At 54.3% G+C, this 24,192-nt stretch overlaps 7 protein-coding genes across 7 annotated transcripts; 2 read left to right on the top strand and 5 right to left on the bottom strand.

The window, feature by feature from the left end:
* Nucleotides 1–303: 303 nt before the first annotated feature.
* Nucleotides 304–1,110, bottom strand: BO80DRAFT_343200 (haloacid dehalogenase, type II; the record flags this gene model as incomplete). The annotated part of the gene is made up of 1 exon (XM_025715223.1): nucleotides 304–1,110. One exon carries the CDS (start codon nucleotides 1,108–1,110, stop codon nucleotides 304–306), a length of 807 nt encoding a protein of 268 aa, XP_025580575.1.
* Nucleotides 1,111–2,672: 1,562 nt separating this feature from the next.
* On the top strand, nucleotides 2,673–2,828 carry BO80DRAFT_342631 (uncharacterized protein; the record flags this gene model as incomplete). The annotated part of the gene is made up of 1 exon (XM_025715212.1): nucleotides 2,673–2,828. A coding segment is annotated over one exon (156 nt), but the record flags the coding sequence as incomplete, so codon positions are not given.
* Nucleotides 2,829–4,553: 1,725 nt separating this feature from the next.
* On the top strand, nucleotides 4,554–9,066 carry BO80DRAFT_4973 (putative nuclear migration protein). The gene is made up of 3 exons (XM_025724069.1): nucleotides 4,554–4,720; nucleotides 4,825–8,079; nucleotides 8,139–9,066. The coding sequence occupies exons 2-3, from the start codon at nucleotides 5,052–5,054 to the stop codon at nucleotides 8,960–8,962; spliced, it is 3,852 nt and encodes a 1,283-aa protein (XP_025580573.1). The 5' UTR covers nucleotides 4,554–4,720; nucleotides 4,825–5,051; the 3' UTR covers nucleotides 8,963–9,066.
* On the bottom strand, nucleotides 9,067–9,847 carry BO80DRAFT_420529 (cytochrome b5-like heme/steroid binding domain-containing protein). Its single transcript, XM_025718389.1, has 2 exons — nucleotides 9,512–9,847; nucleotides 9,067–9,317 (listed from the first exon to the last, which is right to left on the bottom strand). Exons 1-2 carry the CDS (start codon nucleotides 9,686–9,688, stop codon nucleotides 9,240–9,242), a joined length of 255 nt encoding a protein of 84 aa, XP_025580572.1. The 5' UTR covers nucleotides 9,689–9,847; the 3' UTR covers nucleotides 9,067–9,239.
* A 4,703-nt stretch (nucleotides 9,848–14,550) lies between these two features.
* On the bottom strand, nucleotides 14,551–18,209 carry BO80DRAFT_4579 (tyrosine protein kinase SWE1). The gene is made up of 2 exons (XM_025722250.1): nucleotides 15,587–18,209; nucleotides 14,551–15,517 (listed from the first exon to the last, which is right to left on the bottom strand). The coding sequence occupies exons 1-2, from the start codon at nucleotides 18,050–18,052 to the stop codon at nucleotides 14,783–14,785; spliced, it is 3,201 nt and encodes a 1,066-aa protein (XP_025580571.1). The 5' UTR covers nucleotides 18,053–18,209; the 3' UTR covers nucleotides 14,551–14,782.
* Nucleotides 18,210–18,378: 169 nt separating this feature from the next.
* On the bottom strand, nucleotides 18,379–19,243 carry BO80DRAFT_450990 (uncharacterized protein; the record flags this gene model as incomplete). Its single annotated transcript, XM_025721853.1, has 3 exons — nucleotides 18,379–18,547; nucleotides 18,656–19,023; nucleotides 19,202–19,243. 3 exons carry the CDS (start codon nucleotides 19,241–19,243, stop codon nucleotides 18,379–18,381), a joined length of 579 nt encoding a protein of 192 aa, XP_025580570.1.
* A 2,109-nt stretch (nucleotides 19,244–21,352) lies between these two features.
* On the bottom strand, nucleotides 21,353–22,470 carry BO80DRAFT_430609 (uncharacterized protein; the record flags this gene model as incomplete). Its single annotated transcript, XM_025720708.1, has 4 exons — nucleotides 21,353–21,696; nucleotides 21,846–21,897; nucleotides 22,197–22,311; nucleotides 22,466–22,470. The coding sequence occupies 4 exons, from the start codon at nucleotides 22,468–22,470 to the stop codon at nucleotides 21,353–21,355; spliced, it is 516 nt and encodes a 171-aa protein (XP_025580569.1).
* Between the last annotated feature and the right edge of the window lie 1,722 nt (nucleotides 22,471–24,192).

Here is a 24,192-nt window from a genome sequence, read left to right as displayed (position 1 = left end):
CGCTAGACACATATATACACAAGTTCGGGTTGATCAAGCGTATTGCGCCATATCTATGTCACCCACTGCTGACAAATCGACGAGTCTCAGCATGCGGGGGAATGAATGGGTTCGAGAATCAGGCAGAAGGACAATGGACGTCCGTCTTCTTCTATTAATTCTTAGGTTTTTGATACGACGGCAAGATTGCATCAGTGAAGAAGTACACATCTCAATTCCGACAGATGCTGGAGACCAGGGCGCATCAGCTCTCGCTGCACCGGAAATGTACAAGAGCAATTTCAGACCCCCTGGGCAGGGGCACTACGAGCTCATTTGTGTCGGAATGCCAAAACGCTTGGCTACTTCAACCAAGCCACCGCAGCCAAGACCGAACCATTGGTCGACGAAGCCCTCTTCTCTAGCTTCGGCAGCCTGTTCAGCACTTAGATTCTCTTCCTGGGGCCGTTCAACATAGATCGTCATGAAACCCAATGCCTTTGCCGCTTTGAGGTCGTATAAGTGCGCCGCCACCATACCGCATTCACTGGGTTCCAAGCCGAACCGCTTGGCTGCTCCATGATATACCTGAGGGGAGGGCTTATACGCTCCGAAGTGCTCCGCGCTTGCCACGTCCGTAAAGGGTAGAGAGCCATAGTCCCGAAGATCTTCTAGGAGAGCCACATTGCCATTAGACAGGGTGCAGGTACGGAACTGGCGGTTCAACAGCCTTAGACCTTCCACTGTGTCCGACCAGGGTTCGAGACGATGCCAACAGAGTGCAATATCCCATCGCTCCTTATCGGTGAACAGGCCACCGAGACCTCTCTGCTGGAGCAACTTCTGGATATAAGTGTAATGATGCTCGTCGACGGAGACGAATGCTGAGGACGGGTCGAAGCTGGCGGTAAAATGGCCGTAGGACGCGCGCCATTCAACTGCAATGGCCTGCCAATCTTCAGTGGTCATGGCCTCTGCCCGTATGCGGACGTCCACTGACAGCTGCTTTTCCGAGTCCAAAAGGGCGCGCGTGGCCGCTTTCATCAGGGCCCTAGTGACACAGGAGCGCCATTCCACGACGGTGCCGAAGACGTCAAAGAACAACACTTTCGGAAGCGGGTTGATCGACATGACGGCAGGTAAGATTTGACTCGTGTGGCGTACCTATCCAGCTGACGCAAGGTTCGGGGGGTCACCGTCCGTATGCCGTGTTGCGTGTTGCACAACGCTGGCGGAGGCGTCGGGCTGCTGTGACGTAAATCCAGCCGTGGATGCTGAGGAGTGTGTAAGTTAGTTAGTAGGGAGTAGATAGTAGACTTGACATGTACAGAGGCGGCTGACACTGTCGTATATCAGAATGGTGCTGATAGTGTTATCTTAGATGCTTTGGCTGGCTCTACGCAGTAGATGGATTCAATTCATGGATTTTGGAGGGGGAATCCCCCGAATGGGCGAGGGATGAGTAATGGCGACCGCGAGAGGGCGAAGCGCAGCAGACCGTCCGTCGCCAAGAGCGTCTTCCTCTTTCTCAGCTGCCTCCCTCCCCCGCTCCGTTCGAGTACGGCTTCTTTCACAGCTTTTGGCTGCTCAGGTCTCCAGGCTTCGTATTAGACTCATCTCGGACCGAGCAACGGAGTACTGACGGTATTCCTTTGTGATAGGGGAGAGGCAAAGCATTAGTTGATGTCCCGCACAAGCTGCGGTGATCCCTGGATCTATCACATTATCACACTCGATCGCTGCTTCAGGTTGATGGCCCCAAGGTACGGGGTTACGTCTCACTGGAGGCCCGCGCAGCGCTCGCCCTGCATTAACTCAACGTCCCCCGTTGGCATTGACTGACCAGGGTGTCTTTAGTTCCCCTGTTCTGGACAGTGACAGCTGCAGCCCGATGATCCTCTCCAACGGCGTGATCTCGGTCTGTCTAGGACCCGACAACGGACTCTCTTTCGTTTGCACTCAGGTTTCAGAGACCTTATGCCTCTTCTAGCCCAGTCAGGAAGACGCTATCGTGAGATCACCTCCCTCGGGAGTCGGAATGCGTGGTTAGCATCATAATAGTTGAATCCTGGTGCTGGATCCGAGACAACACCTGGACCAGCCCAGACCAGCCGCGGATATTCTCCGTCGCGGCAGTAGCAACGACCGACAGATCCCTGTTCATACTATGTGATTATTATTATCATTATTATTACTATTACTATATTGGAACGCACGGTGACCTGTCAGTTGCCCCTGAGGCAAAGGCCGGAAGGCGCAAAATCCAGTCCGTCTTGCCGCGTGGGTCGCCAAGGTTGACGCCGGCGCTGACTCCGGCCGATTAGCCTGCAAGCCAATTTGGCCTTGGTACGTAACTGCTCACGTTCTTTTAATTGAGCCCGCCAGAAACCATACTAGATACTAGATAGATATGGGGTCTTGTCGGACGGCGATTTGACGGACACCGCGGAGGGATAGCCAGCGACTACCGACGCCATTCACTACGATCTAACGCACATCATCGCCTTGCATCACGGACCGCCTGAAGCTGATCACAGACCAGCAAACCACGCCCGCCGCCAATACCATAAATGAATCTGATATTAATACCCACCCAATGTGAGGAGGGGTCAACGTCTGTCGAGGTATCCCGTCACTACCTAATCCCTAACTATCTTCTTTGCCGTGGACGTGCACCAGGGGGATTCTTCGCCGTGCCAACTGCCAACAGCAAGGAAGTCTGGGAAAGGGCCAGCATCCCCGCCTCTAATTTCCGAACTGGGGACACTACCCAAAAGTTGAGCGCCGGGCCGCCTCCCTCGCTGGTCCTGAACCAGGGGACGGTGGAAATGATAAGTGGGGAGCTAGCTGAACGGAAGCATCCAAGGATCCTTCCCGGCTGTTCCTCTCGTGCACCTGCTTCTGGTTGGAATTGGGTTGCGACCGACCTGGCCAACCCATGGAATGCAATGGCGATGGTCCAGAGTGCGGAGATTAAAGCCTCACATGTGATTATGTCCCATCCCATCCTGAGCCGACCGGCTGCACTTGGTTGGGACCAACTTCACGCTGGCGGCCGTGTCGATGAGGGGAAACTCCGATCATACTCCGTCGATGGCAGCGGATCGCGCGTAGCGGCGTAACACGCTCCCCATAATATGATAATCCTTATGAACACCGTCGAGAAAGACTAAAGAGGGTTTCCTGATTATAAGTTCATGGGTTCTGAAACACGGACCACGGGCTGATGGGAAATCCATTGGCAACTCTGGGGCATGAGACTTCTGGTTTCTGAAGCTTTCCCGCCCGCCTCTCAATCATACGATCGGAAAAGCCTAACGTATCCCAGATCCATCCATCCCTGCAGGTTGGCCCATGTCTGCCGGTGGCTGTTCGGCATGCAATAGGGAATCGACTGTAGGTACTCCGTACCGCGTACCTGGAAGGTCTGGGAGAAGTCACATCCCGAGTCCAGGCAATCTCCCCGTCCAAGTCCAACAAAGTCTAGAGGCGACGATCCAATTTAGTCGACCAGTGGGACCCAACTAGTCGTTGACACGAACTGCCGTCAACAGGTGTTTAACGACCATCCTCCACCGGCCGCCTTTGTGCCGGTCATCCTTTTGGTTTGTCCGGGTGCTATTTTCGTTATCTATCGGGGTTTCCTGGCTCGCTGTTTTTAATTGGGTTATGAGCTGTATTATATATTTCTTCTTATTATTGTTGTTATTGTTATTGTTATTGCTACTATCGTCTCCCCTGCCCCTCCCATCTGATTCGCGCCAGAAGTACTGGACGGACGCAGTACTCCGTAGGCAGGGACGATCTTCAGTCGAACATACGACCTCCTTTTTTTTTTTTTTTTTTTTTTTTTTTGCCTCTGTGCTCTCCGGTTCCCGCGGTGTGCTGGGGACACTGCCTGTGTCTGTCGTCTTGTTTCAGATTCGAGTCCCTTTCCTACCAACACCTCCTCCCCCCCTTGGGCTTTGTTCTTCGATTGGCTACGATCTTCAATCGACGATGTTTGGGCTCTGGTACCAGTCCGCCGGTTACCTACCAGCCATTCGCCTGCGCCCTGCGGCTGCAGCCGATCCGTGCCTCCTGTCGGACACATCTGTTATCATTTGCCTATTGGATCGGGATCCCCAAGCCAGCTGTGGCAAGCTCGAGTGGAGTAGTTCGGTGATTTCTCCTCACTAGTAATTGGGTGCGTGGAGGTGGACTCGATTCCCCATCCTCCCCCTAACGAACACCCCTGGACAAAGCTAAGGCTCTAGCCTGCGCTGGCAGACAGTTGCTCCGCTGCTGAATGCCTCTGCCTATGCCTCATTGCCCATGGCTAGCTACTAGCTAGGTCGCCGTCCCTCGTCCGATATATGGACAAGGTTCTTGTGCAAGGCCCAGTTTAGCTCTGGGTCCGGTGTGAGCTAACGAGGGCCCCGGCAAACAATCTCCCCTTTCCCCTCAGATCTTTTGTCTAGGCTTCCGGTGGCACTGGGAGATAATAATATTTGCTGTCCGATTTCGCGACGCCGCTGCCTTTTTGATCGTCATCCGATCCTGTTCCTCCATAGTCCATACATCCTGCCCCCTTCCCGTCCCCGCGTCACCAACGAGAATCAATTCATACTTTGCGCCCCCCTCCCTCCCCTCACTGGTCTTTCCTCTGCGCAACTCACGCCCGCATTGACGCGCCCACCAGGCTCGAACCAGCCTGTAAACACTGGGAGGAGGCAAGTGCCGAACTCTGATTCGATTGTAGGTGAGCTCCCTTGAATCTGCATACGATTTCTTGCCTCCAGCCCTACTTCCAGCCGCGTTCCTTGGCACTCCAAGCAAGCACAATGTGCTGACCGGCGTCATGAGCCTTTTGCAAAAGCCTAGTCGTCGCGATCCCCAATCGATCCCGGCTGCTGGCTAGCACATTTCTCCCTCGGCCAGTCGTGCTCATCATTACTGGGGGTGTTGAGCAGCACGGCATATGTAAAGTCCATGGAAAGCGCATGACGGAACGCGACGACTTTTGATCGCTCTATTGCACTCAAGGGGATGGTCTAAGCCATTGACGTCCATCGATATTGAGCGAGTACGCGATGGCTACTGATACCCTCTATTCAAGCCCTCCAGCGGCGAGGGCATTTCCGACGCCTTCCACGACACCTCAACGACCACCCTCAATACATATCCGGGCAGATTCCTCCCCCGGTCTATCGTCGTCGCCCAACTCCCTGCCTATCTTGAACTTTTCGCCCGACGGACGCAGTGACTACGATGACACTGCGGAGGAGGATAATCTATCACCGCTAGACCCGCGGCGCTTTACTCCCACGCTCCATGCCTCCCTCGTCTCCGAAATTCTTTCTCTACGGCGGGATGTAGAGAGTAAATCGAAGGCCATTGATATCCTCGAGCGGAGCCTTGACGAATCACGCACGGAGAATGAAGGTCTCAGTGAGCGTCTATCCAAGAGTACTAAGGAGACACGGTCGTTCAAGCATCAATTGCAGCTGCTGGAAGGTGGCGCTTCATCAGCTCTCACTGAGCTAGCACGGGAGCGAGACGAAGCGTTAGAAAACATCGCAGATGTCCGCAAGAAGCTAGAGCAAGCGCAAAAGAAGGCGCGGAGCCGGGAGGAGGAAGTAGAGCGGACCATACAACTATGGGACCGCGACAAAGACGCCTGGGAGGGCGAGCGCAGGAACCTAGAACGGAAGGTCCACGTGGTGGAAGGGCGCCTGAAAGTTGTCTTGAAGGAGGTAGTGGCTGCTCAAGCAGTCGGCTCGTTTCAACCACTCCAGGACGTTGGTGGAATGGAGATTGACCTGACCGGCAGATCTGCAGCAGCGAAAGATAGTGACTCGGCGAGTGTTGTCTCGAGCAGTCAAGGCCATCGCCGGACTAGTATCACAAGTGTGAGCGCTGACAGCGGTGATGAGGCCGACTATCACAATGTGCGATACTCCATGGCGAGTGTCGCCAACGTCCCTGGTTTGAAGAGCGAAGGCCTAAGTCTAGCACAAGAGCTGGCATTCGACGAGGAAGACGAGTTCGAGTCCTTCGACACTGACTTTGTGCCCGAGTCACCCGAGGCACTGCCCGAAGAGCGTCCGGCCTCCGTCCACTCGCAGCTTTCTCGTTCAATGAGCATGGGTGCAAAGGCGAGAAAGATCCTCGGGCTTTCTCTGGGAAGTGCCGACGGTTACGGGTTCAAGGCCGAAGGAAACTCGCCGCCCGGGAGCCCGTTGAAGATGTCCTCGACCGAATTTGTGTACCGTGACACGGGGATCCAGTATTCGCCTCCTCCGTCCCCCTTGTCACCATCCAAGCCGGAGCCTCCATCCTGCCACCAGACCGCCGAGTGCCCTGGTGGCGAGGACACCGGTTTCTTTCAACGCAAAGACAGCAGCACGTCAACACTTACCCCAACCCTGACGATTGACATGGTCTCGGCGTCTTGCCAAACCGTGGAGGATCTTCCCACTCCTCCTTGGACCCCCAAGGTCGATGAGATACCACCGCCAGTTCCAGAAGAGACGGCGATGGTCTCAGTGTCTGTACAGACTATACAAGCCCCAGTCGCCGAAACGGATGACAAGGGAGTCAATGCCTCGCCCACCGAGATGGAGTCATCCGAACTAGAGATCCCCATGATTGCGATCCACCCGCCTTGTTCGGAACCCCCTTCGCCCCGAGGGAGCGTGGTTCTCCCGCCTCAAACCAAGAGTGTTTCCTGCCAGGTCAACCTCGGCCCGAGCATTGAGAGCCGGACGGTTGGCGTGCAAACAGAAGAAATCCCGATTGACACAAGGCCTGTCAAGCTACCGGCCAGCCTACTCCCATCAGCGATTCCTGACCTTCCCCTGCGCGAGACGCCCCCGGACCATCCCATTCAGCCTTATCGTGCCCCTCCTCCAAGGTCGAAGAAACGAGAGAGTAGGGCCTCGTCAGACACCAAGCCACTTGAGCCGGTACAAGCCTACCCGGGAAACAATGACAACGGTCCGCTGTCCGAGGAATCCAAGTCCGAGCTCAGGCGCCCTCTACGATCAAGCAGCCTCTTTGCTGGATTTGATCAGGCGAGTGATGAAGAGACCTCTGGGCAGACTAAGGACATCTTCACCGATGATGAGCTTCTGAATCGGCCATTTGCGTCGTACACCCTGAAGCGAGGCAAACTAGTTTCCACCCGAGGTCATCCTAGCTTGGACGATGCGCCCCTTCCGGAAATTGATGAGCATCTGCGAGAATCCGATGCCCACTCATCCGAGACACCTACCGACCAAGGCTCTAAAGAACTGGTTGGACCTTCGTCGTGGAGTCAGCGGTTAGGCTTTGGGGTTCCTGGGGCGCGGCAGCAGGATATGCGTAAATCAGCTATGATCTCCAACGGAGCAGCAGCACATCAGGATATGCGCCCGCGGAGTCCCAGCGAACCCAGTAGTGGGAGCGGTGTATCTGGGATTGCACCTCCCATCCCAGTGCCGATGCGGTTCAGTTCAAGAAAATTCCCCGGTGGGAGTGACGGTCGGCAGAGTCCAACGCCATCCAACCCTCGCCACTTCGCTGATCGCGCCCGACCCGCGATTATTCGACGCCCGACTCTACGGCGCGTCCGCTCCGCAGCTGCCATGTCGCACATAGAGCAGCATGGCCGCCCCGACAGCCGCTCATCGCCCACCATGTCCTCCTCGTCCTGTGGACCGGACAGTCCCCAACATCCTCCACTGCCCTATGACGAGATCACGGCGCCCTCGGGGAAACGGGCCATGCAAAAGCGAACATCGGCTCACCCGGCAGCCGCACCGCGCCCCTTTGCGCATGCACGACATGACTCGACGGCCACAATAGTCCAACCCACCAGCGTGGTCGACGCCATCGCGCAAACCATGGTCGGGGAGTGGATGTACAAGTACATCCGGAGACGGAGATCGTTTGGTGGGGTCAGCGAGCCGAAGGACAACTGGGAGGGCCGGAATGCCGACGAGGTGTCTGCCAATATCGCCAACAGCGGTGCGAGACACAAGCGATGGGTCTGGCTGGCGCCATACGAGCGCGCCGTCATGTGGAGCAGCAAACAACCGACCAGCGGGCCAGCCCTCCTGGGTAAGAGCGGTCGAAAGTGTAGGTCTACCTTACTGCGTTATCTGACCTCAGTCACCCCCGTGCTGACCCTGGCGCAGTGATCATCCAGTCCGTTCTCGATGTCAAAGATGACAACCCGCTTCCCAAAGGCTTCAATGCGCAGAACCAGTTCAATCGGTCGATTTTGATCTTGACCCCGCAGCGCGCCCTCAAATTCACGGCCTCCAGCATTGAGCGGCATTATGTCTGGCTGACTGCATTGTCGTTCTTGAGCCACTCATCCATGGGTCTCCATGACCTAGACACCCTTCCTCCGGTCCCGCAGGAGGAATTCACATCCCCGGCGCCCACGGCCACTTTGCGCCGTAATCCAATCCGGGACTCGATTCGAATTGCCAAGGGTCGCCCGCGCCCGCGCCCCAAAGGCAAGCGATCCCTTCTCAGTCAACCCGAGCCCGTTCCTGAACTACCCGCCGGTTTAGAAGCCGACGAGTTGATGGACGCCGCCGACCCGCCAACGGTGCCCCGGTTCTCGAACCATGCCCGTAAGCGCAGTAACACGACTCCCCGGGTCCCTATCATCCGCAGCTTCTCCAGCCAGGGCACAGTGCCCTCGGTAGCCCCGACGCGCGGCTCCTCGGACACGTATGGTCCGGCCGTGTATGGCCAAGGGCTCACCAGCAGCGTAGGCAGCGTTAGCCGCCGCACGTCCGAGGCCAGTGTGGGGACAAGCAACTTTTTTGACGCGATCGGTACCGTTCGCATGGAGGCCTTCATTGACCAAACCAACGGATACAAGGGCACGCGGTCTGCGCGACACGAGCGGAAGGCGTCGAGCGCATGGAGTGCGAATCAAGAGCTGGACTCTCCGTACGAAGAGGGCGGGTATTTTCGCCGTGATGATCCATTCGGGGAATTCTGACCGGGCCGGCACCGCTTCCCATGACGACGTGCCTGCTTTTCTGGAAATGTTGTACACCTGCTTTGTTTGTTGCGATTTACCTGCGCCGACGCGGATACCACCTCTCGCTCGTTATATTTGGCGGATAGTATTGTTTAATGTTATTAGTAATTGGCGAAGGTCTAGTCTCACATTGGATCATGCCTCATCAAATTTCGGTCCCAGCTGATGCCTCCCAAAGCATTTCTAAATCTCCAGCAGCCCGATCATCCTCGTAGTCTTAATTCTAATACCCTCATCACAACTTGGCCTCCTCCTTCACCTCGCCGATCTTCAACTTGGACGTGTACTTTTTCAGCACCCCTTCATTGTGATACTACCGAGACCCATTAGCTATGCTGTATGCCCATCTCCCAAAGGCGAAACAAATGTCTAGTCAATAATCACACAAACCAACCAACCCAACCAGAACCGAACCGAACCGAACCAAACCGAACCGAAAAGAAAACTCAAGACCGACACCAAGAATAAAAGAACCAGCTTGAAGAAAAGAAAAGTACCCCAACTAACCTTCCAAAACTGTTTCGAGGCATCTTTCCCGGCCACTCGTTTCAGGATCTTCGCGCCCCCCGGATGCTCATCCACGAAGGTGGTGACGTCGTAGACGCTGTTATCGATGATGATGTAGAGGCCCTTGTCGGGGGTGTTGTGGGCGGCGATGTCGGTGGGGGTGAAGGATTTGGACATTCTGATTTTCGTCTTTGTGGGTTTGGGGTTGTGTTTGTGTTTGGTTTTTGGGTTTGGTTGAGGGGGTTGGGGTGGTGTGGTCGTGGGTCGGTGAGTGGATGGATAGGATAGGATAGGATAGGATAGATAAGTGGCAGACGATGGAATCCGGAATCCGGGGTCGGTTGGTTTAAGTTGGCGGGCGGAGTTGATGGCGCGACTTGCCGAGGTTGTTTCCACTGGTTGGAGCCGCGGTCGAGGAACGGGGACGGGCGCGTTGCAATCCGGGGGTTGTGATTGGGTGGTGGTGCCCTACTACTATGTACGGAGTAACTACTCCATAGTGGGACTAAATCATTGGTACAGGACAAGTACAAAAGTCTCAGTGTCTACTACACGAGTAGATATGTTCGTTGATAAGGCATAGTACATGGAAATGTACACAACATAGAACGACTCTATGACGGTCCCAGGGATCGATCAGTTCCGGCTCTTTTCGCCCGCCGCTCCCTGGCCCTTCGCCATCTTCTTCTCCAGTCCCAGCGTCTCCAGGTCCTTCTTCTTGTAATAATGCGGCGCCACCTCGACCAGCCACTCCGCTTGTAACGGCATGTTGCTGCGCATGTACTCTTTGCTGGTGAGAACCAGCTCGAAGTAGATAACCCACCGCGGGTTCACCTCGAACAGCGTGCTGGACGGATGGAGATACACCGTCTGTCCGTTCTTCACCGTGCGATAGCTGTCGCCGCCTCGCTGCAGCCGCGCGGCATTCGGGAAGAACCCGGCCGTGATGGCCTTCTGAATCGGCACCAGATTGTTCGAGCCGCAAGTGCTGACCGTCACCTCGACCCGGTCACATAGCTTCGCCAGCTGGTCGCGAACATCACGCGCCCGCGTCAGACTCCGCTGCTGCAGGAAGTTCTCCTTGGCCCACACAAAGCTAAAGTCTGAGTCGACCCACTGGTTCCAGATGTTGAGCAGTGTGAGGTGGTCACCCCCGTCCTTGATGGTGAAGCGATTCCGCGCGCTGTCCGCGTGGATCTTCTTGTCCTTGGGCCGGAAGAACAGCGCGCTCGCCTCGCCCAGCATCGACACGATCGACAACACCTCTTCCACGCAACCATACTTGTCGGCCGCCAGAATCGCCTTGGCCAGCATGGGATCCGTCGGGAACTCGGCCATCTGTCGCCCGATCTTGGTGAGCTCGCCTCGATCATTCAGCGCTCCCAACGCATAGAGCTGCTCCAGCGCACGGATAATCGTCTCGGCCGGTGGAGGGTCCATGAAGTCAAAATCAAGCAGCTGGTCGATTCCTAACGACTTCAGCATCAGGATGACACTGTTCAGATTGGTCCGCTGAATCTCGGGTGTGGTGCTTTCCTCCAACTCGTTGTGGTACGCCCACTTGGTATAGAGTCGGAAACACTTGCCCGGACCGACACGCCCAGCACGTCCGGCTCTTTGGTTAGCAGACGCTCGCGAGCAGGGGGTCACCACCAAGCTTTCCATGCCCGTCCGCGGGTTGAACACGTTCTCCTTTACAAAGCCCGGGTCAATCACGTAGACAATGCCGTCGATGGTCAGACTGGTCTCAGCGATGTTCGTCGCTAGCACCACCTTCCGCGCCTTTGGCGGCGTCGGTTCGAAGATCTTAGTCTGAAGCTCGGACGGAAGATTGGCGTAGATTGGACAGATGATCATCTCCGGTATCTTGCTCCCTAATTTTCGTGCAGTCTCCTGGAGACTCTGCTCTGCCGCCTCAATTTCTTCTTGACCGGTCAAGAAGACGAGGATATCACCGGGACCCTGACTGACATGGATCTGGAAGACAGTCGTGATAGCTGCAGCCAGGTAATTCGCCTCGGGTTGGGATGTGTAATGGATGTCGACGGGGTACCGACGACCCGGGATGTTGAAGATGGGCGCATCATCGAAATACTGCTGGAACTTCTGAGCGTCCATTGTGGCGGAGGAGATGAGCAATTTGAGGTCAGGTCGGGCCTTTGCAATATCCTTCAGAAGACCACAAGCAATGTCCGTGGGCACCGTCCGCTCGTGCGCCTCGTCAATCATCAATGCAGAATACTGGCCGAGGTCGGGCTCGGTCAAGAGCTCACGGAGCAGCATACCATCCGTCATGTACTTCAGCACCGTCTTATCGCTGGTGTTGTCCTCGAATCGAATGGCGTATCCAACCTCGTTTCCCAGTTTCACTCCCATTTCTTCCGCCACGCGAGAGGCCACACTCATGGCAGCGACTCGCCGCGGCTGCGTACACCCAACCTTCAACCCGCCCTTGGTAAATCCGGCCTCATGAAGGTACTGAGGAATCTGCGTCGTCTTACCTGAGCCAGTCTCTCCCACGATGATCAAGACTTGATGATCGTGCACCGCCTGGATGATCTGGTCCCGGAACTGATAGATGGGCAGGCTCTTTCGCGTGTCCTCCATCGACTGTGCTTTCTTCTCCGCTGCATCAATCTGCTCCTGAAGCCTCCGCTGTTCCTGGGTCATGGGCTTTCGAGTGCCTTCCATCTTGGCGTCCATGACGAAGTTGATCTTCTGCGAGTCATCGAACACGTACTCGTAGTCGCCTTCGTCGACAAACTCGGCCCGATTGATCTGTGCCTTTGCCTTGGCAGTCTGTTCCAACTCCCATTCTTCGTGCTCCGTAACGAACCGCTCCTGGCCACGGTCATCGCGATCCACGTAACGCTTGTAGAGGGCGTCTTCCTTCTTCTTCCGATCAATCTTGCCCTTCTCGGTAATGTAGTCCTCGGGCATCATATAACCATCGCGATGATCATCAATCCGTAGTCGCTCCTCCGCAATCCGCAGCACTTCTCTGTTCCGAGCAAACTCCTCCTTCTCCCTGCGAGTCAAATTGGGGTTGTCGCGCAACTCCGCCGCCTCCTCTGCAACCTGTCTGCGCAAGAGGGCCAACCGTTCGGTCTCTCGTTTCTTAAGATACTCCTGTCGAGAACGCAATCGAAGGTCGGGCATGACAGCTGCTCGAGCTGAAGCGTTATCGGCCAACTCTCGTCGACGCGCGGCCTCACCAGCCTTCGTCCGGTCCTCGACGATCTTCTTAGTCTTGCTATCATCCTTCTTAGCAAGCCGTTTTGCAAACTCATCTCGTTCCTCGAGGTCTCGTCTCCGGTCCAGCTCCTTCTTCGTCTCGGGATCCAGGTCTGCGGAGGCATTCGACCGAGGCGACGCAGACCCATCTTCCAGCCGGGTCCGCTTCGATGGTGACTCCTCAAACTCACCCGCCTGCTCGTCCTCCTCGTACAGCTCGTCCTCGGGGATATCCTCATCCCCCCAGCGATCATCAAAGTCATCCATGTCTCGTCGACGCAGCTTTTTGGTCCGGGGACGGTCGCGCGCCTCCTCCTCGCGACTACGATCGCGTTTGCGGCTCTCATCTTTCTCCCAGCGGCTGCGACCGCTCTCCGCATCTTTGGTGCTTCGCCCGTTACTCCGATCTTTATCTCTGCGTCTCCGTCGCTCCCGTTCGGCCTCGACATTCACAGGGCCTAGCGAGCCTCGAGCCTCTGAAACGTCATCCTCCATCTCCAGCAGCCGATATTTCTTCTTGGACCCGCCATCGCTACGCTCCTTGCCTGGCACATTGGAGCTGCTGGCACTGGGCGCGGTCTTCGCGCCCGCGCCAACCCGCCTGTAGAGTTCCCCGCAGAACGAACCAATGTCACCCGAGCTGCCGTCCAAGAAAGGAAGTAGTTTATCTTGTAAGGAGGTGGCCGATTTGGCAGAGCTGGCGGTGGCGAGCACGAAGTCGACGACGGTAGGGTCCGACGCGTTCGTCAGGCGGAGGAGAGAATCCGACACGAAGGTTCTATGATCCATATTGTAAGATGAAGTGATCGGTCAGGATCTCTCGGTCGGGGGTAGTAAAGGCAGCTGTATATGCGGGGTTGATTGTATTTCAGCGGATTTCGAGGTTCTAGTACTCGGCGTGAGACTCCCAGCTGGTGAACTTCCGTGATGAGGCTCTCAAATTGAATCGCACATCGTCGCCACGGGCCGGAGCAAAATCCAATGAGAGCAGGGGACGGAAGTTTTCGAATGGAACGAAGCAAGAAACGCTACCGGAGGCGTGGTGTGAGATGTGAGAGAGAGAGCGTTGGAGGACGGAGGAATCGCAAGGTTGCGGAGACGAAGACGCAGCGGCTTCTGCCAAGACCGTCGGCCGGTGGCGAGCCGTCTTCTACTTTGTATCTATCGACCAGTCGAAACCACACGCATTAAGGTACTACTGGTAGTCTTCCATTCTCGGCTCATGGGGTCATTCATGCCCGTCCAATTCAAATGTACATTTCAAGATCTAATTCACAGCATTATCCTGTTCTCAAGCCGGCTTGATCACTTCGAGGCGGTTTCTGGTCTGCCCGGGACATATAGAGAAGGGTAGGTAGGGGGCACAATAGGAAAAGGCAACAGCACAGGCAGAAGGGGGGAGGGAAAAAAAAGTGGGACAAGAACACAGGGTTGAAGAGAAAGGCTCACGCCAAGGATATTTAATACATAGACATCTAGAGATAGGGTAGTAGTGGTCATCAAATGCCCCGGGTGCATGAGCAAGAACTACTCCAGTTCCTCGAGGCATACTCCAACAAAGGAAATCAAACATCAATAAAACAAGGTGGAGATCGTGAGAAACGAAGAGGGGGAATCACTGGCGAGCAGAGATGGCAGGCATAAACGACATGTCGCCTCAAGTCATCCCGAGCCGCAAGGACTCAGTCAGGAACAAGACATAGATACATGGAGAAAGGAAGGAAACGCGACTGGGACGCAAAAGAAAGCCTATCATCATCGCTAAATCAACGGGTCGTGGTAACAAAAGAAATCTTCTGAGGAATGAGTGGACAACCACCCCTCCATGGGACTAGCATCGTCTCATCGGTCGTATCAACATCGTCCGAGTCATGAAGGATGGTCGGTAAAACATCCCGATCACATCAAGGTCATCGAGAGAAAAAGAACATTAATATCAAAAGTTCGGATCTCCGCATAAACGCCGTCATTAGATGGTATTGTAAAGGAAAGCGCCAACTCCGTCCAAATGCACTAGATATGGTAAGTCGTGGGTGATTAAACATCGATCATCTCGGCGTCTTCCGCGAGGACCTCGTCGGCCGGGCCCCAGTTGCCTTCATAAACGGTGGCCCCGGCTCGACGTCGACGGGCCACAAACTGGACCCCGAACGTTTCTAGCACTTGGTCCGCAGTGGGTCGATCGAGCGGCTCGGGTGAGATCATCCATCGCACGATCTTGTCCAAGGCCTGCTCGTGGCCCGCGTCGACCATGAAGCTAGGAGGATCGACGAGCTCGCCCATCTGGGCCAGGGAGGTCGTGTTCCGCTTGCTTAATGAGCGACCTCCAAGGAAACTATCCGTCCCGAAATCATCCTCTCCGAAGTCCGAGGCACATAGCTCTTCAAACGAGGGTTCTTCCGAAACGGGGTTCCCGGACGCATCGCGGAAAATGCTGGTCTCGAAGCTCCAAGTCAGGCTGGGAACATCGCTCATGTCTCCATTGCGGAGCTTTTGCCATGAAAGACCATTGTCGGGCAGCTCAACATTTCCGGCAATCTCGAACATGATGAGGCCGAGCGAGAAGATATCCGCTGGTTTGTCAAAGCGGCCCATCAAGATCTCGGGTCCAATATATTCCCGGTCTCCTTCGCCTTCGATGCCGTCTTCTGCGGGCCAACGCGCGGCCATGCCAAAATCGGCAATCTTGAGCACACCCTCGAATGTGATTAGAATATTGGCTGGCTTGAGGTCGAGATGGATGAAGCCCATGTCATGGATATGTTTCAAACCCTGCCATGGCGGTTAGCACTACCCTGGATCTGTCATGAAGGCCAGATTTCATCAAGAGTTAGAACCTACCATTGATAGCTCCAACAATGTCTTCCAGATCCGAAAATCGTCCAATCTTGCCTTGAGCCCAACTTGTGCAAGAAAGACATCCAGACTACCTTCTTCGCAAAATTCCGTCTGAATGTAGAGGTGGCCATTGTCCTCCCAACTGTTCATGAAAGTTATGACATGATCCGAGTTGGTCAACGACTTGAGTATATCCACCTCACGAATGCGGCGCTCGCGGTCCTTGAGCCCTGAATACGGCTGCTTTGATTTTTTGACAGCCCAAACCCGTTCAGGCTGCTGCACTCTGGGGGGATACATATCGCCGGAAAACAGAGACGACATTGATGTGTCATGGGGCTCAGCAACACGGTAGACTTGAGAAAATTCCCCAGTGCCAACAAGCTCGACCCGTTCAAATCGTGAGGTCAAACTGGGATCGACATCGGACGCATGATATCCGGCCAACGGAAGGCTGTGCCGTTTTCCGGACTGGAAAGAGTCACGGGGACCAGTGGGAGTTGCTGGCAGGTTGGAATTGAAATCGGGCTTGATCGAATGCTGGTCGTTGGAGATCGAAAGGCCGCTCGGGTCAGGAAAGAGATGATCCTGAGGCGTGCGTGGAGAGCCACGTTGGAACCTGTCGTGCAAAGGGCTGGAGTTGGTGCCTTTGGCCTCCGCTAATCTCTCGAGGGAAGCAATCTGCGAAACTTGCGGCGGATAAGTTCGGGAAGGGAAAAAGGTCTGCTTCGTGGGTGTCGGTGGGAAGTCACACTCGCTCAGTGGTTGACTATTGTGTCGACCACAGGGCGATTGCGAGGGTAGCAAGTCGTCGCCATCAATACTGGCAAAACTGCCGCGTCGTGAGACCTCGGGCCTGTTGAAAGAGCTTCCAAAGATGCCCATGCCTCGTGCGAACGGTCCAGATTTGGGGCGCGTACTAGGAGGGTTAAAGGGGGAGGGGGGTACCATGTCCGACTGTCGAACTAAGCCTGACATTTCCAAAGGCCTCTCTGGCGGAATTCTTCCGGCCGTGGGGAAGAGGTTGATGGGCCGTTTGCATGGGGTATCGGGCATATTCTTGCTAAATCCCAGCGTGTTCTGAGAATCTTCGGCGTTACGATTCTTTTTGGATATGAGACCAGTCGACATGAATGCCGCTGGAAGAGGCTTGACTAGCTTGTAGTTCTCTGGAGTGGCGAAGGAGTCGATAGAAGATGTCGAATCCTCGCGGTTGAGATGCCGCACCGGAGCAGGCCGAGCGGTCCCCGCAGGAAGAGACTTGGAAAAGTTAAAGATCCCTCTGGGACGATCACCTTTGTGGATAGGTTCATGGGTAGGAGAGTCATCTGCAAGACTCGAACTGGAAGAGGACTGCGTGATTGTTCTGGACAGGGGATGAGCAGCAGGGCGGGAGTATTCGGCATTGTTCAATGTCGACGCAAACAGAGGACTGCCAGGCGATGGACGTGATACAAATGGGCTGTCCCGGCTTGGCTGGAAAAGACTGTGGTCCAGAGACATGCGAGGTCCAGTCGTGAAGGGGGTCCCGCTGTCTGGAGTCTCGGACGGATCGTCCATGGCCTTCGCCCGGGCAAAAAGAGAGCGATCACTCTGGCGCTGCTGAAGAGTGGACCGTCGTAGAGAAGAGGATCGTTTGGGAATGGTGGCAAACGGGCTGAACGGGGTGGTGGTGATAGGGAAGGAGGGCGTGGTAGTCTCGGGGGAAGTCTCGACTGGAGACTCCTCGGCACTGTTCAGTGCGACCTCGTTGTCAAATATGCTGAACTCGCCCGACAAGTTTGCCGTATGGACACTTCGCCTCTTCGCCGATGGACTACCCCGAGACACTCGATCTAGATTCATAATCCCATCGCTCCGTTTTAGCGGGCTAACTGTGGCATAGGAGCCGAACGTTCCACTCCGCCGCTTCTCGATTCGAGAGAGGGCTGGTCGGGGCCCTAGGGTGGGTTCCGTGCAGGCGGGTGTGTCACTTGGACAAGTCTCTCCAGCCGTGTTGTCGGATTGAACAAGCCCAGGCGTTGTGGGTGTGTTCTCCACGCCCGGTATTGTTGGGGTTGACTGTGCAGGCTTTGCGTTGCCTTGATCCGTGGAAATGTTTAGAGCACGCTTCACGGGGCTCCTCGGAGACGTCCGCACACGGCGCATCGTCGGCCTTGTGATTTTGCCACTTGGGTGATATGGGACTGCGAATGGAGACTGATGAGAGGAGCTGGGGAAAAGCACGAAGTTGCTCTGGGTGGATCTCCGTGAAGGCGATAAGGGAGACGAGATGTACGGTGTTGTTTTAGAAGGCGAGTGGCTTCGGGAAGCAAGCAATGAGAAGTTGGAACTCTTCGAAGGTGAACGGGATAATGACCGACGCAGTTGTCGGATGGCCGAGTTAGCATCCATATGGTGAATGCCCGTGTGCGAAGGCAGGTGTAGTGTGCCACCCGCATCGCGGTGCGGCGAAAACGTCGCAACCATGGTCGGAGCCAGTCTGTAGAAAGAACACTAGGGTTGAAGGTCTCGAAGTTGTTGTTATGAGGCCGGGCTCACTGGACCGGTCACTGGTGAGGTCGGGTAGACAAGGTGGGAGGCGGTACAACAATGACCTCAGCTGGCGATGGTCGTACAAAACAACAGACAAAGCGAGTATGCGTGTGGCGGTGTTTTCCTCCTGTCGCTCTAGCCAGTAACGAAGTCGGAAGTTGTTATTGACCGCAGTGGAATGCTAGGAAAGTAAGGCTCCGCGCCGGTGGTAGGGTCCAGCCAAAACAAGTCGGTAATGCGAAACGAACGATGACTGCACATCACCAGCCTATTCCGAGACCACGGGGGGCTTCGAATGCGCTTCGTGAAGCCTCCATACACCTCACGAGAGGGTGGGAAAGGGCCAGCGCAAGCGGCACTCTTCGCGCTCTGAGGCACGGGGCCACGCGCCTGAAACACGCAATGTCTTTCCGGGCCTTCGCCGTGTCGCTCGGCGCCTAAGGCGATACCGATCGATAAGGAAGAATGTTTCAGAGTGACAACACAGGCGTCAAAACAAGCAGGCGCGACGCGCGACAATGCAGCGGCGACAGGAACGAGGAGCCGGGGCGTGACAAGGGCGACGCGAGAAATTCCAAGACAGCGACTACCTGCAAGCGATGCGCAGAAGGAGGGATCGGGTTGCAGAGAGGGACGCAAGAGGGATGATTTTGATTTGATAGAAGGACACCGGCAGCAGCAAGATTCGCCTCCCTTCCGTCTCCCTTTCTTCCTTTAAAACCTGAGTGACTGGGCTCCTCCGGCAGAGCGACCGGCAGCGCAAGGGGTGACGCGATGGGACCCCAAAAAAAGCACCAGACAGCCACGCGAAGGAGGGGAGTCGAGACGAAGAAAGGGATGGGACGTGGTGGATAGTGGTGGAGATGGTGGGAGATAGGATGGGCGGCAGCCGGAGGGCGGAGGGGCTGGCGATGGGACGGAAGTTGCGGTATGCAGAGCCAGCCTTCAATAATGATGGATCAATCGCCCGAGGGATTTCCCTTACGGGAGGAGAGTTTCGACGGTTAAGGTTGGGGGGAGGGGTGTGGATGGATAGTCGATGGCTGGAGGAAGAGCGGCGATGATGGAGAGATGCTGGGAGACAGGCAGGCAGGCAGGCAGGAAAAAAAAGAAGCGAGTGAACATAGTGGTCAGTAGGTCCATAGGTACTCCGTAGTAGTCACGACTACTGCTACTAAGGCCTGCTAGTCTACTGGGTTCAGGATTCTATCGGCAGGCCTTGAGTGGTTCAGGTCCAGGTACCCAGCCAGTTGGAGGGCGTCGACGGCCCTCTCGCCGCCAATCCGCGAGCGTGGGCCTCGATGTTTCTGTCGCACGCGCGACTCTCGCGTCGCTTTGTTGTTGTTTGCCCCGCTCCTTTTGGGTTTAGTGCCGGGAGCGTCACGCGTAAGGTGCAAGTCGTAAGGATCCCCCCCTCCTCCTCCTCAGTCCGCCCGCCGCGCCCCCCCAGGGTTCCCCCGTGGATCATACGATACCACTCCGTACCGCGCTTCCATACACGCCCTGTACGTTTACTGAGCAGCCACTTTTGCCAATCAGTTGGCATGTCGCCATCCAGGATGGTAGTATTTCTCTCCGGGATAATCATGATCATCGGCCATCATGATACCTAGGGTGGTGGGTATACAGGATGACTCAATGAACGTGGCGATAATGATCATGATGATGATGACTCCGACAGATTAATCATCGGTATTGACAGACACCCTCCATACGGAGTACGCGATTTCGGTTCCCGTCTCCCGTCGCCCCTCCCCAATCGCCAACACAATATCATATCGATAATGTTGATAAGGACACGCGGGGGAAGCCGGATCAACTCATTATCCTGCGCCCTTGCATGTGCACCAAAATAATTACCTGGTTCATCCCGCCAACTAGGAGAGGCTTAAGTTTCGAGGCTACATCACTGCTACTGTTCCCTGAATCCTTGCCACAGTTCAGCCTGTTTCTGGTCTTGCTACTATTTAATTTTTGTAATCAAGAAAGTGAAAGTGATGGCGGTGGCAAAGATCGAGGCTGAAATAATTCGTTTATTTAACGAGATTTTCTATTTTATTTTCCCCTCCCTCTAATTTGACGCTTTGGTCAGGCACCAGGCTCGGGCATGTTTTTGGGGTTCCGACGCCCCATCTTTTCATGCTTCCATAATCCTTCTAGTAGCCCCTCAACCGCTTACTGGGTAGGTACACCGTAGACCCTGTAGGCTGTAGCTAACGAGTCAGTCACAACTTCGTAGTCAAAGTGACATACGGAGTAAACATGCCAGCCTTACCCTAGATACCAGGGTAACCGATGTCTCAGGCACTCCGTGTCAGCTAGTACTCCGTACGGAGTCGATAGTGCCAACGCCGATGCCCGACCTCAACCCTACAAACCCCTCAGCTCCACGTGTCATCCCTCATTGTCGACGTGTCCAGATCGAGTATCTTTGACGTAGGAGATCCTCCGTCATAGATCATAGATTCTTAGATAACCCGTTTTCCTCATACAGCCCCCTGTATGATACATACCAACAGCTCCCTCCCCCTTGGCACCATACGTCATCGGGTACTCGGTCAATAGCCTTGATAGTTGATGCACCCCGAATATGATGGATAACATCATTTTTCTCAAGACACAGCCTATCTCCCACACGATCTCCCTCTAGATCGTCCGCTTCCGAACTCTAGCGCCCGAAAGAATGAAACGGTCTTGTTGCCTCAGGCAATTGGAGGTCGATGCTATGGTGATCATCATGTGTGTACGTTGGGATAGCAACTGTGAAGCTTGGTTGTCCACCTCTGTCCATAGTCTCTTTCTCTCTCTCTCTCTCTCTCTCTCTCTCTTGGCTCGGAGACTGCTGAATCAAGTCGATGACCAGTGTCTATTGAGGCGCAGAGTCTGGGATTCATTAAACACCGGTATATATATATATAGTCACCCATTGAGCAATAAACACAAGGGGTCTATATCGAAGCCAGATCCTTGTAGCCAGCCCTCAGTAAGCTTTGCCTTGTGCACCAGTTTGCTAATGACTCCCTGGGCAATAATTGAGCCGATCCAGGCTATTGGTCCAACCCTTGATTCGATTTATTGGGAAACCATCCATCCCTCGAAACCCAATCGGCATTACTCAGCACGGCTTGCCCTGCCCTAACCAAACAGGCAATACTGTTCGGTTCAGAGATAATGCATGCATTAAGTCCATCCCTTACGCCACACCTTTAATCTCTTCTGCAGCCAATTCGGCCGTTATTGGCGTGGCCCGTTCGCATCTTCTTCAACTAAGACGGTAGTCAGCTGATCTTCCTGTCCGGATACCCTAAATCTAATCTTGCTGTTCTTGTTTTGCATAGCCGCGCCTCTTGTTGGCAAAATGTGACATGTCCCATCAGTATCCGAGGCTGTGCCACTCGAGACTCTGCTGCACGGGATGTCCACTAGCATTGGTCGCTTACCGGGAAATGTCCTTTCAGCCACCCTGATCTTCGAAAGACTTCCGTGGCTTGGACTGTATGAAAAGTGGGCTGCCATAGATCCCCATCCAGCATCGATGCGTTTACTCAACTCGGGCATCTGTGAGACATTGTGGAGATCTGTACGTACTCAGTAGCTGTGAAACGGCTTTCTGGCCTTTTCGGGATGACTGCCGCCGTATTGAGCATTGCCCCAAGTCCCAGGAGCTCAATCTAGAAGGACACCTATTCCAACGATAGTCCGCCCTGTGACCGTCATGTCTACTTACCAGACTCCATGCGGCTGCACTTATCTAGGCTAGGCCAGACCTTGCTGGCCACCTTGAGAAGTATTAAACGATTGTGTTTCGATTTGCGAAGGGACAATATCAAAGATGTATGGTGGCATGAGGGTTCCCGGCAAGTGGTTTCATAGCGACGACAGACTTCCATAGGCTGTCACTGCTTAGCACCGACTTGAGCACCTCATGTATTTTATCCCGGATAAGGGGTGATGTCAATTGAATAGAGACCAAATATTGTACCTCATGATCACCTCGATTGTCGATACGTTATGAACCGAGCTGTGACCATTGATGTGGCCCGATTAACATGAGGAAGTCCTCCATTGCCGCACATACTCTGAGATATCTCTTCCGCAATAACTTCTTTTCATCGGTAGGTGAACACATCATCTCTTTATACGTCACGGAGGTCGAGATGTCAACGTGATTGCCTATAATAGTACCACCTGATCTGTACAAGGTTGTATGCATTTCAGAAGTATAGGGTGCATGAAAAAGGGTGTACTATGAATGTAGAGCATCAAAACACCTCATCCATTTCAGCTCTGGCAACAAGCTGGGAGCTACCAAGATAATGCTCCGCTACTTCCAAATCATCCACCTACCCCATGTAGAAAGACAAAGGTGTCGATAGATGCCTTTATGGGCTATCTTTCGCAGATCGTTAGGACATAAACACCAGATATCAGTCGCGAGAAGAGAAACAGTACGCAGCAAGGGACTACATGCGCTTTGCGAGTGCATGTATCATCCAGCCGGCCGTAGATTCCACCCGCAACACAGGAGGACCCGGGGTAAAGGGTGCTCGGGGATATACCTTGATGGGATTAAGAAACGGTGCCCTGTCAATATCCTTCGGCCTGCAACAACCCTGCAATATGCAGCCTTTTTGAGTGATTGTTCTGGAGGTGATGCCGAGGCCGCTTTCACTCCCCCGCTTCCCTAGAGGCAAGCGAGGTCACTTGACTCTTTCCTTTGTATTGTACTCCATACCTCTTTGTATAACATGGATCCATCTTGTTCCCACTTCATTCTAATCGGGGACGTTTAATACGGTTGAATGTTTCTAGCACCCGAGCAAAGCTCATCGCCCATCGAAAATACACTCATCAGGTATCCAAACGCTTACATTATAATATTTATGGGCATCATTTACAACCCTTAGCAGAATAGTATGAGCAATGGTTGGCCCAATCACTTGATCCGCGAGATTCGCCACCACCTTTACCCAACGAACTGTTGGCTGCGATCTCATGGTAGTATCGTTGTGCAGGGAATCTGTAGTTGTTACACGCCCCTGACGAACTCGCGAATGCTTTACTGAGGCTTCTGAGGTGGTCACCTAGCTGTAATAGGTACACTAGATAGTGATACTGAACTATTTATGGAAACCTAGGGCATATTGTAGACAATTAAATGTGGGACCATCCTTATATGCGACTGAAAGTGTTGGGCCTGCCTGGGCGAGAACCACTAGACCTCATCACTTCGAGCAACTTCATCACTATAGCCACGCTCCCCAGACGCTAGGGTCTGTCTTGTCTACCGAGCATATCCCGGAAGGTCAATGGCATGGCTCCGATAGTAATGCAACTTGTAGATTATGTTGGACAGTATTGGGTTCGTCAGCCCCTGCATAAGGGGACCAACATAAGGACATCCATTAGCGAGTCGAAGGAAACTGATCGAATGCATATGCTTTGATGAACCACGACATGTATCACTCAGTCGGTACCAATAGAGCTGCCAGTGTCATTGTGCCCCGGGTCCGATGTGATAAAGATTAAGAGTCTTCGATGATGGATTCGTTCTTATTGATTACCTGCTTAAGCGCGAACAAGGATACTCGCCATGAGTAACCGAGCAAGCACAACGATAGATTCGCTTCAGGAAAATGTCCAGGCCGTTGTGGAGTCATCAAGCTACATCCACTTGAACAAGACGATGGCTATCACCGCAATGGTGGAAGGTTAGGAATGGGGGAAACGATCTGTCGTGCGGGGCCATGGCCAGTCAGGAATCAGGCATTATAAGTAAGATTGAGGGAGCGGAAACAGTTCTTACGCCATTTGTTCAGACCAAAGCAATCAAGGGTCTATATAGACCTAAGGCAGTTAGACAATGCCATAGAGATGAAGGGATGTAGTGTCTTGCAGCTATAGTCCTTCTCATCTTCCAAGTATTGCTTCTGATTCGAGGTGAAGGAGTAGAAGGTATACCTATCCATGTAGCCTGCCCAGGTACCCAACCTGCCTGCTGCCACAAAGGCACGGAATGGTGGCTTGGTCTATTGCGCGAGCCAACCAACGATCAAACATTTGTCATTCTAAAG

Source organism: Aspergillus ibericus (assembly GCF_003184845.1).
Source record: "Aspergillus ibericus CBS 121593 unplaced genomic scaffold BO80scaffold_1, whole genome shotgun sequence".
Lineage (NCBI taxonomy): Eukaryota > Fungi > Ascomycota > Eurotiomycetes > Eurotiales > Aspergillaceae > Aspergillus > Aspergillus ibericus.
The sequence above is the reverse complement of the archived record's forward strand: the minus strand, read 5'-3'. Positions and strand labels throughout refer to the sequence as shown.